This window comes from Protopterus annectens, chromosome 16.part0 (assembly GCF_019279795.1).
Source record: "Protopterus annectens isolate FY-2018-M chromosome 16.part0, PAN1.0, whole genome shotgun sequence".
NCBI lineage: Eukaryota > Metazoa > Chordata > Ceratodontiformes > Protopteridae > Protopterus > Protopterus annectens.
In genome coordinates, this window is record NC_056750.1 from 95833145 (window position 1) to 95846042 (window position 12898).

General features: G+C 43.4%; 1 protein-coding gene across 1 annotated transcript in view; it reads right to left on the bottom strand.

Moving 5' to 3' along the window:
- Window positions 1-12898, bottom strand: part of LOC122790520 (lysine-specific demethylase 3B-like) — a 1645389-nt gene that overhangs the window by 979415 nt on the left and 653076 nt on the right. The window contains exon 6 of the mRNA XM_044058071.1: window positions 11295-11369. Within this exon, the coding sequence (XP_043914006.1) occupies window positions 11295-11369 (75 nt within the window). The remainder of the gene's footprint in view (window positions 1-11294; window positions 11370-12898) is intronic.

Genomic DNA, 12898 nt, shown 5'->3' on the forward strand with positions numbered 1-12898 from the left:
CCGACGCCATTTTCCTCAGTGTTTCTTGCCCCAGATGCCAGGTGCCCTCTAGGAAGGCTAAATTTGGATAAATACAAATGATTCCAAACAGTAGAGAGCAAACAATATAAGCATGTATATACATATATACAAACAAATACACCATAATAGATTCCCCCAGCTAGCTACAAGATGGGCAAATACCCTAGGAGTACCACAGAGGGGAAGGAGGGTGGGTAATCCAGACTGCAGATGCATACCTCTCGGACATCTACATTTATGGTAGGTACAAAACTGTACTATGTCCTTCAAGGATGCATCTGCAGTCCTAACATATGGGTAGAATACCATAGCCAAACTGGGGGAGGAGGCACTAAGATGAGTATGGTGTAGTTAAGATCCCTTGCAAAACAGCAGTTGCAAAACCTGCTCGGGATCTGGAGTATAAGGGTAGATTATAATGCTTGGCAAATGTATGCACGGAGCTCCAAGCAGCAGCTTCTAAAATGTCTTTGGTAGCCACTCCTCGTAGGAAAGCTGTAGTAGTGGCTGTAGCCCTTGTGGAGTGAGGTCTGATGTTTTGTGGAGTTGTCTTTCCATGAAAAGAGTAACAAAATCTGATGCAATTTCCTATCCATTTTGAGATTGTCTGTTTTGAAATTGCTTTTCCTTCCATTCCTGTTGCATATGCTACCAGAAGCTGGTCAGTTTTTCTGTTGGTCTTGGTTCTGTCTAGATAGTAGCGCAATTGCCTGTGCACATCTAAGGTATGTAGTAGTCTTTCCCCCCTGTTCTGTGGGTTGGGGAAGAATGTTGGTAGGTGGATTGCTTGGTTCAATGATACCCTGGAGACCACTTTTGGCATAAAAGCAGGATTAGTTCTCAAGGACACTCTATCCTGATGGAAGATAAGGAAGGGCTGTACTGCCATTAATGCCTGTAATTCAGAAACCCTTCTTGCTGAAGTGATTGCAAGCAGGAAAGCAGTTTTCCAAGATAAGAACTGTAATTCTGCTGTTGCTGCTGGTTCGAAAGGGGGAAGTGTTAACTTTTCCAGCACAAAGTTAAGGTCCCATGTAGGCAAAGGTGGCTTATTTGGAGGCTTTACATTTTTAATTCCTCTCAAACTGCCTGAGTAGAGGATGAGAGAAGACTGGAGGATCCATGTTGTATTCTGCTGAAATTGCTGATGCATGAATCTTAATGGAGGAGTAAGAAAGGCCATTGTGGAAAAGCTCTGCTAAGTATTCCAGGATGTTAGCTATGTTTGCTAATGACACATTTTCTCCTTTTGCTGCACTCCAAATGAGGTATCTTTTCCATTTGGCTGAATAAGTCTTCCTTGTGGAGGGTCTGCGAGCCTCCAGGATAATGTCTTTAACCCTCTGAGATAAATCTGGATTATTTTGCTTTATGTAATATTCCAAGCAGCTAGCTGTAGTGTTTTCAAGTTTGGATGTAGGATCTTGTAGTTGTTCTGTGTTAGCAGTAAAGGAACTAGAGGTAGAGGCCATGCGTGTGTCCGAGACATACTCCTCAGTAGCGGGTACCAATGCTGCCTCGGCCAGTCTGGAGCTATCAGGATGATCCTTGGGTGACCTTTGATCTTCAGTAGCACTTTGTGCATCAAAGGAAGAGGTGGGAATGCATATGCTGTCAGGTTTTACCAACTGAAGTATAGGGAGTCCACCTTCCAAGCAAGTGGGTGGTATGTCCTTGTGCAGAATTTCCTCAGTTGGTGGTTGTGTGGGGATGCGAACAGGTCTATTTCTGGTAGTCCCCATTTCTTTGTAATGGTTTTGAAGATGTCTGGATGCAGCATCCATTCGTGGGCATCCGTGGTAGTCCTGCTTAAGGTGTCTGCTAGTGAATTTTCTTTTCCTGGCACAAATTTGGCCTGTAGTTGAATGTTGTGGTTCAGTGCAACATTCCACAGGTCCATTGCCATCCGGCATAGAGGATATGAGTGTGTGCCTCCCTGTTTGTTGATATACCACATGACTGTGGTGTTGCCCGTCCTCATCAGCAAATGACCCTGTTGAAGAAAAGGTCTGAATGTCTGAAGAGCCTGTTTCACTGCCAGCATCTCTTTTTGATTTATGTGTAGGTTCAGCTGGTCTTGTGTCCATAGGCCTTGTATACACTTGTCCACCATGTGTGCCCCCCAACCTAGGTCTGAGGCGTCCGTGGTGATAGTCTGGCTTGGGTGAGGTTTGTGGAAGGGCAGACCTCTGTTCAACTGACAGGCCTGAGCCCACCACAGGAATTCTTGTTTCAGGCATGGAATTATTGGAATCTGGGCTTCTAGACTGTGCTTGTGTTGAGACCATACATTCCTTAGGTACCATTGCAACTTCCTCATATGTAGCCTGGCATGTGGAATCAATATTATGCAGGATGCCATGTAACCCAGGGCTTGCAGGACTTTCCTTGCTGTAAGCTGGTTCTGCGTTGTTAATGCCATGAAATAGAGTGGTAGTTGCTTTTGCTTTTCTGCTGTGAGAAATGCCATTTGTTTTGATGTGTCCAGTTCTGCACCCAAGAATCTTATCCTTTGGGATGGTACCAGCCTTGACTTTTTCATGTTGACTGTGTATCCCAGGGCTTGCAATAGTTGTATAACCTTTTCCAAATCTTTTGTTAATTTGGTCTTGTTGTCCGCTTGTATTAGGCAGTCGTTCAGGTATGGATAAATCTGAATTCCCTGAAGCCTGCAATGTGCAATTACTAATGCCAGGCATTTCGTGAATACTCTGGGCGCAGTAGATAAGCCAAAGGGGGCAATGCTGAGAATTGATAATGCTCTGATCCTGCAAGAAATCTGAGGTATCTTCTGCAATCTGGTCGTATAGGGACGTGCAGGTATGCCTCCTTGAGATCTAGAGTCACCAGCCAAGACTCCTTGCCCAGCATGGGAAGAAGTTGCTGTAGGGTCAGCATTTTGAATTTTGGAACAATGAGAAATGTGTTCAGAGCGGACAGGTCGAGAATAGGCCTCCATTGGTTTTCTTTCCTTGGTACCAGGAAAAGTCTGGAGTAAAATCCTTGCCCTTGTTCCATAGGCGGTACCTTTTCTATAGCTCTCATCCTTAGTAGGTGGTTGATTTGTCCTAGAGCGTTTGTTTTTTGGTTTGGTGGTAGGTTTGGCATTCCTCTCTTTTTTGGTAGAGTGTGGAAGTGAAACCTGTAGCCTTTGTCTATTGTCTGTAAAATCCATTTGTCTCCTGTAATGCAATGCCAGTTCACGGAAAATAAAGCAAGCTTTCCGCCTAAGGGTGCTTGCAGTTGTCCCCTGGTAGGCGGTATCAGAGTCAAGTCATTGTGTCTGTCCTGTGGAAGTGGTCGTAGCTGGATCTGTGGCAGTACTTCTCTGGTTGTTAGGCTGCCACTGACGTCACCTGTAGGCACCTCTGGATTGACCTCTGCCTCTTGGGCGCCTATTTCTGCCTCTCTGTGCTCTGGAGGTGTCCGGAAAGGACCAATTCTTCGAAGGCCAATTTCTACTAAACCTCGGAGGCTGGACCTGTAAGAATTCCTTGACTGTTTGGACAGATTTTGCTTTTTCTTCCACCTTCTTTAGCACTTGCTGTGCAGGGGAGCCAAACAAACTTTGTTTCTCCATGGGAGCATCTAGGAGCTTTGACTTTACATGGTCTGGTAAGGATTGCTCTTTTAACCAGGCATGCCTTCTAATCACTGTTCCAGTCATAGCTGATCTAAAGGAAGCCTCCAGTGCATCATAGCCGCATTTTAAGGAATGATTACTGACCTGATGAGTGTTATGTACCAAATCCTGAAGGGACGTAGTCTATAGGTTCAGGAGAGGACAGTTTTTTATTTAGCTGGTCTAACAAAAATTCCTGATACTGAATCATGTGGAATTGACAGTTTAAGGCCCTAGCCGAAAGAGTAGCAGAAGTATAAACTTTTTTACCCCATCTCTCTAAAGCTCTAGATTCTCGTTCAGAGGGGAGGGTTTTTTTGGCAGAGGCAGCTGCTACAGCTTTGGGGCCCTGTGAAATGGTTTCAGGATCTGCAATAGGAGCCTTATACAAGTGAAAGTGTGTGTCCGGGACCCTGTAATATCTGTCGGGCTTGGCAGGGGCCGGAGGAAGAGAGTCAGGGGCAGTACAAGCATCATTAAATGCATCACCCACAACTGTTAGTACTGGAGGAATGGCTAAAGGCCTATGCTGTGGTAAATGTAAAAAGGTCCTTAGCCTTTTCCTTGAATCTGAAAAATACTGGCCCTGCCATTGAAATTGCTCTCTCATAGCATGTAAGGTTTCCCCAAAAGAAAATTCCTCAGGAGGAGAGGCAGAAGGAATGGCGTCTTCTGCATCAGAATCCTCATAAGGAGAATATGGGCCTTCTGGAGGATCTGAGTTTTCTGAATCATCTGAGGAATAGTCTGTAGAAACAGGATCTGGGGGCTCTGCTCTAGGCCTCTTCTCTGGAGGGGGTTGAGAGGCCCTGTCAGGGTGAGGTTGGGATCCCCTGATAAAAGAAATGAGATCCTCAGCCAGGCTGAACATTTGGGAACTAGAGGTAGGCCTGTGTGAGGGGGTTTTAGCAGGCAAGGCCTTAGGAAGATTTAGCTGCTTTAGCCCTAGAAAAAGCCTTGATAGACATAGATGCAGGGGGCCTAGCAGCTCCACGTGCAGGAGTAGATATGTCTAAAGGAATAGTATCTGATAAATGCTGGGTACCTGCTACAGCAGGGGAAATTTCAGTAGCAGATTCAGCCATGCTGTGTGAGGCCTCGGCTATAGGAGGCATGCTTTCGGCCGAAGGAAGAACCGTGGACTCGGTTTCAGCCGAAACCGAGACACTCGTTGGCTTAACCGTGGTTTCGCGAAACCACGGACCGCGAAAGTGTCGGTCCTTTTCCTTGCTTTTAGCTAATTGTGAAGTCGGAGTCTCCGACGGCATTTTGTAAGCAAAAGCGGGGCCAAAAAACTCCTCTGCAAACTCCGACCGACGTCTAAGTGTCCGTCGGTTGAAGGAAGCACAGGCTAGACAAGCTGCTACGTCGTGGTCTGGGCCTAAGCAAGGAAGGCAGTAAGAGTGGAAATCCTTATGAGGTATTTGTTTCCCACAAGATGAACAGTTATTTACTTTTTCTGACATCGGCTGAGGCAAGAAAGAGTCCCCAATGGGGTACTTAGCTTTTTAGAAGTCTTCGTAGTAGTAATCTCTGGATCTGACCGACCGGCACTTGCGAACAGCTTCTGCTTCGGGCACCGTGCGGCAAGAAAGACTGAGGAAAATGGCGTCGCCTGATGCCTTTATACCCAATTCACTGCAGCTATGGCGTCGGCTGATGCCTTTATACCCAATTCACTGCAGCTATGACGTCGGGTGAAGTGCGACATCAGCCGAGGCCAGACCCAGACTTTGGAATCCGGCCGACCGAAGGGCTGCCTGAGGCAGGACAACCCATATGTTAGGACTGCAGATGCATCCTTGAAGGACATCTGCTTCAGCAGTGGATGAGAGAAGAGGGTGGTTTCTGTGTTGTAATGAGCTGAAATAGTTGAGGCATGAAATTTGATGGAGGAAAAGGAAAGGCCCTTGTGAAGCATCTCAGTTAAGTATTGAATATAGGGTAAATTGGGCGCTGCTGTGCCCATCCCCTGTCTGACTCCAGGAACAGAATCCTTTCCATTTTTCCACATAGGATTTTCTAGTACTAGGCCTCCTTGCCTACAGAATGACATCCATCACTTGCTTACTGAGGGATGGTAATGGAAAGATTTGGTAATTAGCCATCCTGCCAGGTTCAGGGCTTGAAGTTGTGGGTGCAGAATCTGGCCCCCCGGCTGGGACAGCAGGGCAGGGGTCTGAGGCAGGTGCCAGCAGTGACACTGCGCAAGAGGGGGTACACCAGTGTTGGCGTGGCCAGTGTGGTGCAATCAGTATTGTCCTTGGTTTGTTTTGTTTGATCTTTAGTAGCACCTTGGAAAGGAGAGGCAGAGGGGGAAGGCATAAACTGTTTTTTCCAGGTGACGGACAGGGAATCCACTTACCAAGCTTGTTTGTGGGGAGTCCTTGTGCAGAATTTGTCCAACTGGTAGCTCTGCGGGGAGGCAAACAGGTCTATCTCTGGGCTTTCTCAACATGTTGAATATCTTTGCTCCCAGTTTCCAATGATGTGGGTCCAGGAGATTTCTGCTTAGGTCATCTGCCAGTGTATTTAGTTTTCCTGGCAGGATTTGAGCATGTAGGTGCACCTGGTAGGTCAAGGCTGTGTTCCACAGAGCCATGGCTAGTCTGCTGAGGGTATGAGTGGGTTCCCCCATGATTATGTACCACATAACAGTGGTGTTGCCCGTTTTTACCAATAATTGCCATGGAAGAATGTGGTCCTTGAAGGCTGTCAGAACATTCTGTACAGCTAATATTTCTTTTTGACTGATATGCAAGTGCATTAGATTTTGGTTACATTTGCCATGAATGCACTGCCCTGCCAAGTGAGCCCCCCGTGCATTGTCTGATGCGTCTGTTAGGGTTTGGGCGACGGGGTAAAGTGAATGGCAGTCCCTTGTTTTGGTGGCAGGCCTCTGCCCACCACAGGAACTCTATCTGTAGACAAGGTATGATAGGAATCAGATTCTAGATCCTGAGAATGTTGACAACAAAGGCATTTTAGATACCATTGTAGTTTCCTCAAGACATGTAGAACTGGAAAGGCTGCAAAAATACCTAACGAAGAGGATTACTGGCCTCAAACAGGCGCCTTACGCAGACAGTCTCAAAAAACTCCAGCTTTACTCCGTCGCATCTTGCCTACTCATTGGCAATCTCTGCCTAACATACAAAGCTATGTCAAACCCAGAGCTGTTGGACATGCTCCACTTAAAAAAATCCCAATCCCTCCGAGCTACACGCTCTAGGGACCTAAACCTCGTCACCACAATAAACAGAACATGCTGGAGGGATACATTCCTGTCCCAGAGACTAACCATACTCTAGAACTGACTATGTCTAACAGAGCTCCTTCATTAGCACTCAAGAAAAATCTTGATGATTCGATGGGTAATAGGAAATTCACCCCGGGGATCACTTCTGTGGTTCTGCTTGACAGAGGCACAGGAAAATAATTTTCTTGGGTGGCGAAAGCCAGGGTACATTCTTGGCTAGGCTTGTATAGGCCCTAGGGCAAATAGCCTAGTACCTACCTATGAACCTATATGTAGTCTTGCATATGGAATTAGTAGAATTCAAGAGGCCATGAACCCCAGGGCTTGCAGACAGCTGGGTCTTAGTGGCCAGTAATTTGAAGTAGACTGTCAACTGAATTTGTTTCTCTGGTGTGAGGTAAACCATCTGGGAAGTTGTACTCCAGCTTGCTCCCAGGAATACAATTTGTTGGCAGGGTACATGACGTGATTTCTTTTCTTTTATGGTGTACTCCAGAGTTGTTAGCAATTTCTTTACAAATGCCAGATGATTTAATAGTATGCCCTGGCTTTCAGCCTGAATTAGAAAATTGTCCAGGTATGGGTATATTTTAATATTTCTTTGCCTGCAAAATGCAATGAATGGAGATAGGCACTTTGGCTTATCTATTGCGCCCAGAGTATTCACAAAGTACAGTGCGTAGAACTCTCAGTGCATGTAGTGTGCTTCGAAGCATATGTATCTTTTACTAGATTCCCTTAATGGGATGTGCAGGTAGGCTTCCTTTAAATCCAGTGTTGCCAACCACGCGTCTTTGCCTAGCATGGGAAGCAAGCTGATTAAGAGTAAGCATCTTGAATTTTGGGATTACCCAAAATGTGTTTAGGATAGACAGGTCCAGGATAGGATGCCAGGAATTGTCTTTTCTGGGTACCAGGAAAAGTCTCTAGTAGAAACCTTGTCCACATTCCTCTTCTGGGACAAGCTGAATAGCCCTGATGCTTGAAAGACAGAGAATTTACTTTTGAGCCTCTGCCCATTGATTTGGGGGTAGGTCTGGCCAACCGTTTGGGGTTGGGTAAGGAGTGGAAGTGGAATCTGTATCCTTGGGAAACTATATTTAAAACCTATTTGTCCTGGGTAATCAGTTCCCAATTTTTTGCTTGCAGGGCAATCTATCCCCCTAAAGGAGCAGTGAGTTGAGAAGGTCTTGGAAGGTTTAAAGTTAAGTCATCGAGACAGTTAACCACAGGAGGGAGTCTTACTACTGCCCGATTTGGAAGTGGGAGCCCTCCACTGCTTAGGCCTGTAAGAACCTTGGGAATGAAGTCTGGGTGTTCTGCTGGTTCTGGGTTTGAAGTGAGAAAGCCTGGAAGAGACAGGAAAGGACCAATTCTTAGAGGACCAATGCCTACTAAGTCTGGGAGGCTGTACTTGCAGGAAATCTTTAACAGTTTGCATAGATTTAGCTTTTTCCTCCATCTTTTTAAGTACTACTACTGCTTTGTAGCCAAACAGGTGGTCTTGGTTTAGGGGAGCATCCAGTAATTTAGCTTTAACATATGGCAAAGATTGCTCTTAAGCCAAGCATGCCTTCTAAGTACAGACTCGGTGACAGCAGCACAGCAAGATACCTCTAATGAATCCAAATCATATTGCAAAGTATGTTTTCCAACTTGTTCAAAAGAAAGCATCAACTCCTGTAAATCTTTATTTTCAGCACAGTCAGGAATCAACATAATTTTCTGTTTAAGCAATCAAATATGCTGCTGATACTTTAACATATGAAACTGGCAGTTTAAGGCCCTAATGGCCAAGGCTGAAGTGCATACCTTCTTACCCCCATCTATCCAGTGCCCTGGAATCTCTATCAGAGGGGATAGGAGTTTTGGCAGTAGTAGCCTTAATGCCCTTGGGTCCCTGTGAAATGGTCTCAGGATCCGCAGTAGGATTTTTAAAGAGGAACTTGTGAGAGTCAGGTACTCTAATACCAATCAGGTTTTCTGACAGCAGAAGGTAAAGAGTAAGGGGCCAGGCTAGATTCTGAAAAGGCATCATCTACAAAGTCCAATACAGGAGGAATAGCTAAAGGCCTGTATTGAGGCAGGAGTAAAAATTCCCTAAGCCTCTTTCTGGAGTTAAGAGTAATCCTGGCTTTACCAGCGAAAATGCACCCTAAGAGTATGCAAGGTTTCACCAAAACATAAATCCTCTGGAGAGAAAGCAGAGGGACTGGAGTCCTCTGCATCAGAATCCTCATAGGTAGATAAGGGCAAACCCTCGCCATCAGAGAAAACAAATTTAGGAGTCCTGACCAGAAGAAAAATCAGTCCTAGGTTTCAAAGGTGGAAGGGCGGCTGCTCCTGATTAGAGTAATAAGGTCTTCAGCCATTCTTACCGTTTGTTTTTTAGGCATAGGGGCCTGACCATGCTGTCTGGACATCTGTTTTCTAGGCAAGGATCGAGTTTTAGGCCTTGAAGAAGATGGCGTCTGTTTAATATGCAGGTTAGTAGGCCTGATTACACCCTCAGAAGCTAGAGCCTGCACAGCGGCTCCGGACCCATCCAAGGCAGAGACATTCGCAGGTTCCACAGTCTAAGATGCATCTCATGGCATACCTGACAACGAATGGGTCTCAGTAGAGGCCTGCGAATCTGAAGTAGCGGGTATCAGGGGCTGCAAAAGCACCTCAGAGTACCAGCGAACTGGCGACTAGCTTAGAAGTGCAGTCAGCACCTTTGGACCTATGCGGTCTGCCTTTATCTTTGCGTTTTTTTTGAAATGTCAGTAGTCAGGTGGCTTACCGAAGTCTTTTCTGAATAATTGAACAGAGTACCAAAACATTTAAATGCATAATAGTACAAGGTTTGAATAAGCCACAAAACAGACAGCGAGGTACTTCGTGGTCTGGGCCTAAGCAAGGAATGCAGTACTAATGATATTTATGAGGTATTTGTTTTCCACAAGAAATACAATTGTTAACTTTTACTGACATTTGTTTAGAGCAAGAAAAAGGTTACTCAATGGGGTACTTAGCTTAGTTGAAGACTTCGAATCTGAAACTCGAAAACGAAAATTTCAGGAGTCGGCTGACCAGCACTTGCAAACTGCTTCTGCTACAGGGCACCACACAGCAAGAAAGACTGATGTAATGGTGTCGGCTGCATGCTTTATACTCCTGACTACATGAAGTCATGGAAGACGAGAGAGCGACTGACGCAGGACCCAAGACTTTGATAATCAGGTAGACTGAGGGATACTGCAAGCAGATAACCCAAATGTGATGACTGCAATGGGGAAACACGAAGGACATCATAAAAAATAATCCAAACACACAGCAATAATAGTTCAGAGTCAAGAGGAACTCAAAGAAAAACTAGAAGTAAACCACTGAAGGTGAACAAGAGGAATCAAATGTAAAAAAATAAATGAAAGGTTTACTTATGACACTTTCACTATATTGCAATGAATAATGTGCCCCGATGCAACATCTACTTGCAAGGATCAGCTCGTCATAAGTTTTCAGAAGGTATGCAGAAAGAACTCATGGAACATAAGCACTAAAATTTCCTCCTTAATATCAAGCCACAAGATTGCAGTACTCTGATCATATGCAGGACCACAAGCATCCATGAGGGTTTTACAGCCTTAACAGGTTAAGTAATAGTCATTTAACTGTTTAATCTACACAGACTAGAGACTAAAAAGCTCTCTCTCATTCGAGTACAGCAAGCAAAGTGAGAGGTCACCGCACTTGGGCAGGACTTCATAGAACAGTCTTACATAAAGACCTAAAGAAGTTCCTCAACACTTATCTTTGGTTCATCTAACTCATGCAAGAAGTCTTTCAATTGCCTTAAAGCAATGCAATACGAGACGACTTCTTTCATACACTCAACAGTTACCATACTATGGGTCAGTAAGTAATCCTCTAATCTAAAGCAGCTTGCAAAGATGGGTGAAAGGACTAACCAACTGAGAAAAGCAAACAAATGAGAACTTTTTCATCCCGTCCTAGGCAGATAAAGCACATCACAACTGTCTGAAGTTACGCAGACCACAAGAATCTTTCTGGAACAAGATTTCCAATGCATGCACTATTCTTCCATGACTGCTGATGTAACAGAGGGACGCTAGTGATTAAAAATAACAGGAAAGAACTGATGAGAAAATGGTGAACATGTCTTCATAAACCCAAGTGTACTGACATTTATAGGTACTGAAGATCTACTTAAACAGCCATGTGAGAAAGCACTATACAAATACCATCTCATTCAAAGTAAATTTTTTCACTATGCCCCAACAGAAAAATCAAACATTCTTCCACTCTAACTTTCAAGAACGAAAAACATGTCAAGAAATAAATGTAAAATGAAAACCTAAAAAAAATTTATAACGAACACCATCCTACCTCAGATTGAGAATCAGCATCATCTGCCAGTACAACATGGACTAGTTTTGGATCTACTAACTGAGCTTCATGTTCCTGAGAAAATAAAATAAAAAAGGCTTTAGCCTACACGTAAACAATGATGAAAACATCACACTAACAATAGTTAAGTGCTTACATCTGCAAGAAGATTTAGTACTTGTGCGCACCCGTATAAAAACAGTATACTAAAACTTGGGTATATACATCATACAGGTGTGTTCAAGCCTACATATATGCATATACGACTGTATGCAAGCATATACATGTACGTATGCATATATGCATGTATTTTATGCAATACGAATATATACACACGTATAAAAACACACACATATATATATATATATATATATACACACACACACATACACATATATATTATATATATATATACACATATACACACATATATATATATATTATATATATATATATATATAATATATATATATATATATATATATACATATATATATTTATATATACACACACACACATACACACATGCACAAGGAATCTGTCTGTATATTATGTAAGCATTTTATTCATCATACATAATTCATACTTCAGACAGCTTAAAGGTAAAGCTTTTTTGAGTTTATTTTTGCAGCTAAAGGAAAAAAACTCCACCTTCTACTGAAGTTTAATTCAGCTCCTTAGGCTGCTTTTCTCCTAACAACTTGGTTCCAGTATTACGTAGGTACCAGAAACCTGCTTGTACTTAATAAAACTCATTTCCTTGCCTTGGAATAAAAGGAAAGAAAGCCCATCTACTTTAAGCTTAGTTTCTGACATACTTTGCAGAAGAATTCGTCTCAGCCTAAATGAGATACCACAGAGAGAAATAAGTAGTTTACCCTGTCAGGGACTGCTGGCAATCTTACACGGGAACTCTGCAGGTGCAATAAGACACAGTGATGTGCGAAAATGTCGCCTAGAACTTCACAGCTGTTTTCAATGTGATCATGCCTTTCACAACAAAACAATGCAATAAGATCAAGTCAAGGGTTCAAGGCAGTTGTCACCTCTTCTGAAGAATTTAAATCAGCAGCATCACAACACTGAAATGCTAAACTTTAAGTGCTGGATGTATACACTACTTTATATACTGATGTCAAATTCAGTATGAAAGGAGTCTGTCTCAGAGAAGTCAGAATTATTTTTCTTTCTTGTAAAATAACACATTTACCATTTTCATGTCCCTCCTGGAAACAATTGCCCAAATCAGACTGCACTACAAGAACTGATACAAGTGGCTAACCTGTCAACCAGGTACAGTGATACTGTTTATAAGAACTTCTTTAATGCTTTCTCATGTGACATCCTTCCAGAGGAAGGAACATACCTGGTACACAGATCCAGGGAAGAGCTCTTCCACCAACAGAGTTGGCTTCACCCAGGTGGAATCCATTAGTATTTTCACGTCTACAAAGGAAAAGTAACAACTGATGGCAACCACAATATAAAGCTGAATTTACTTCAGCATGCTTCCTTTATGTGCCCTTTCAATAAAAACAATAGCAAAAGGAAGTCAGAAGTATTTTATATATATATATATTACACACATACATAAATATATATAT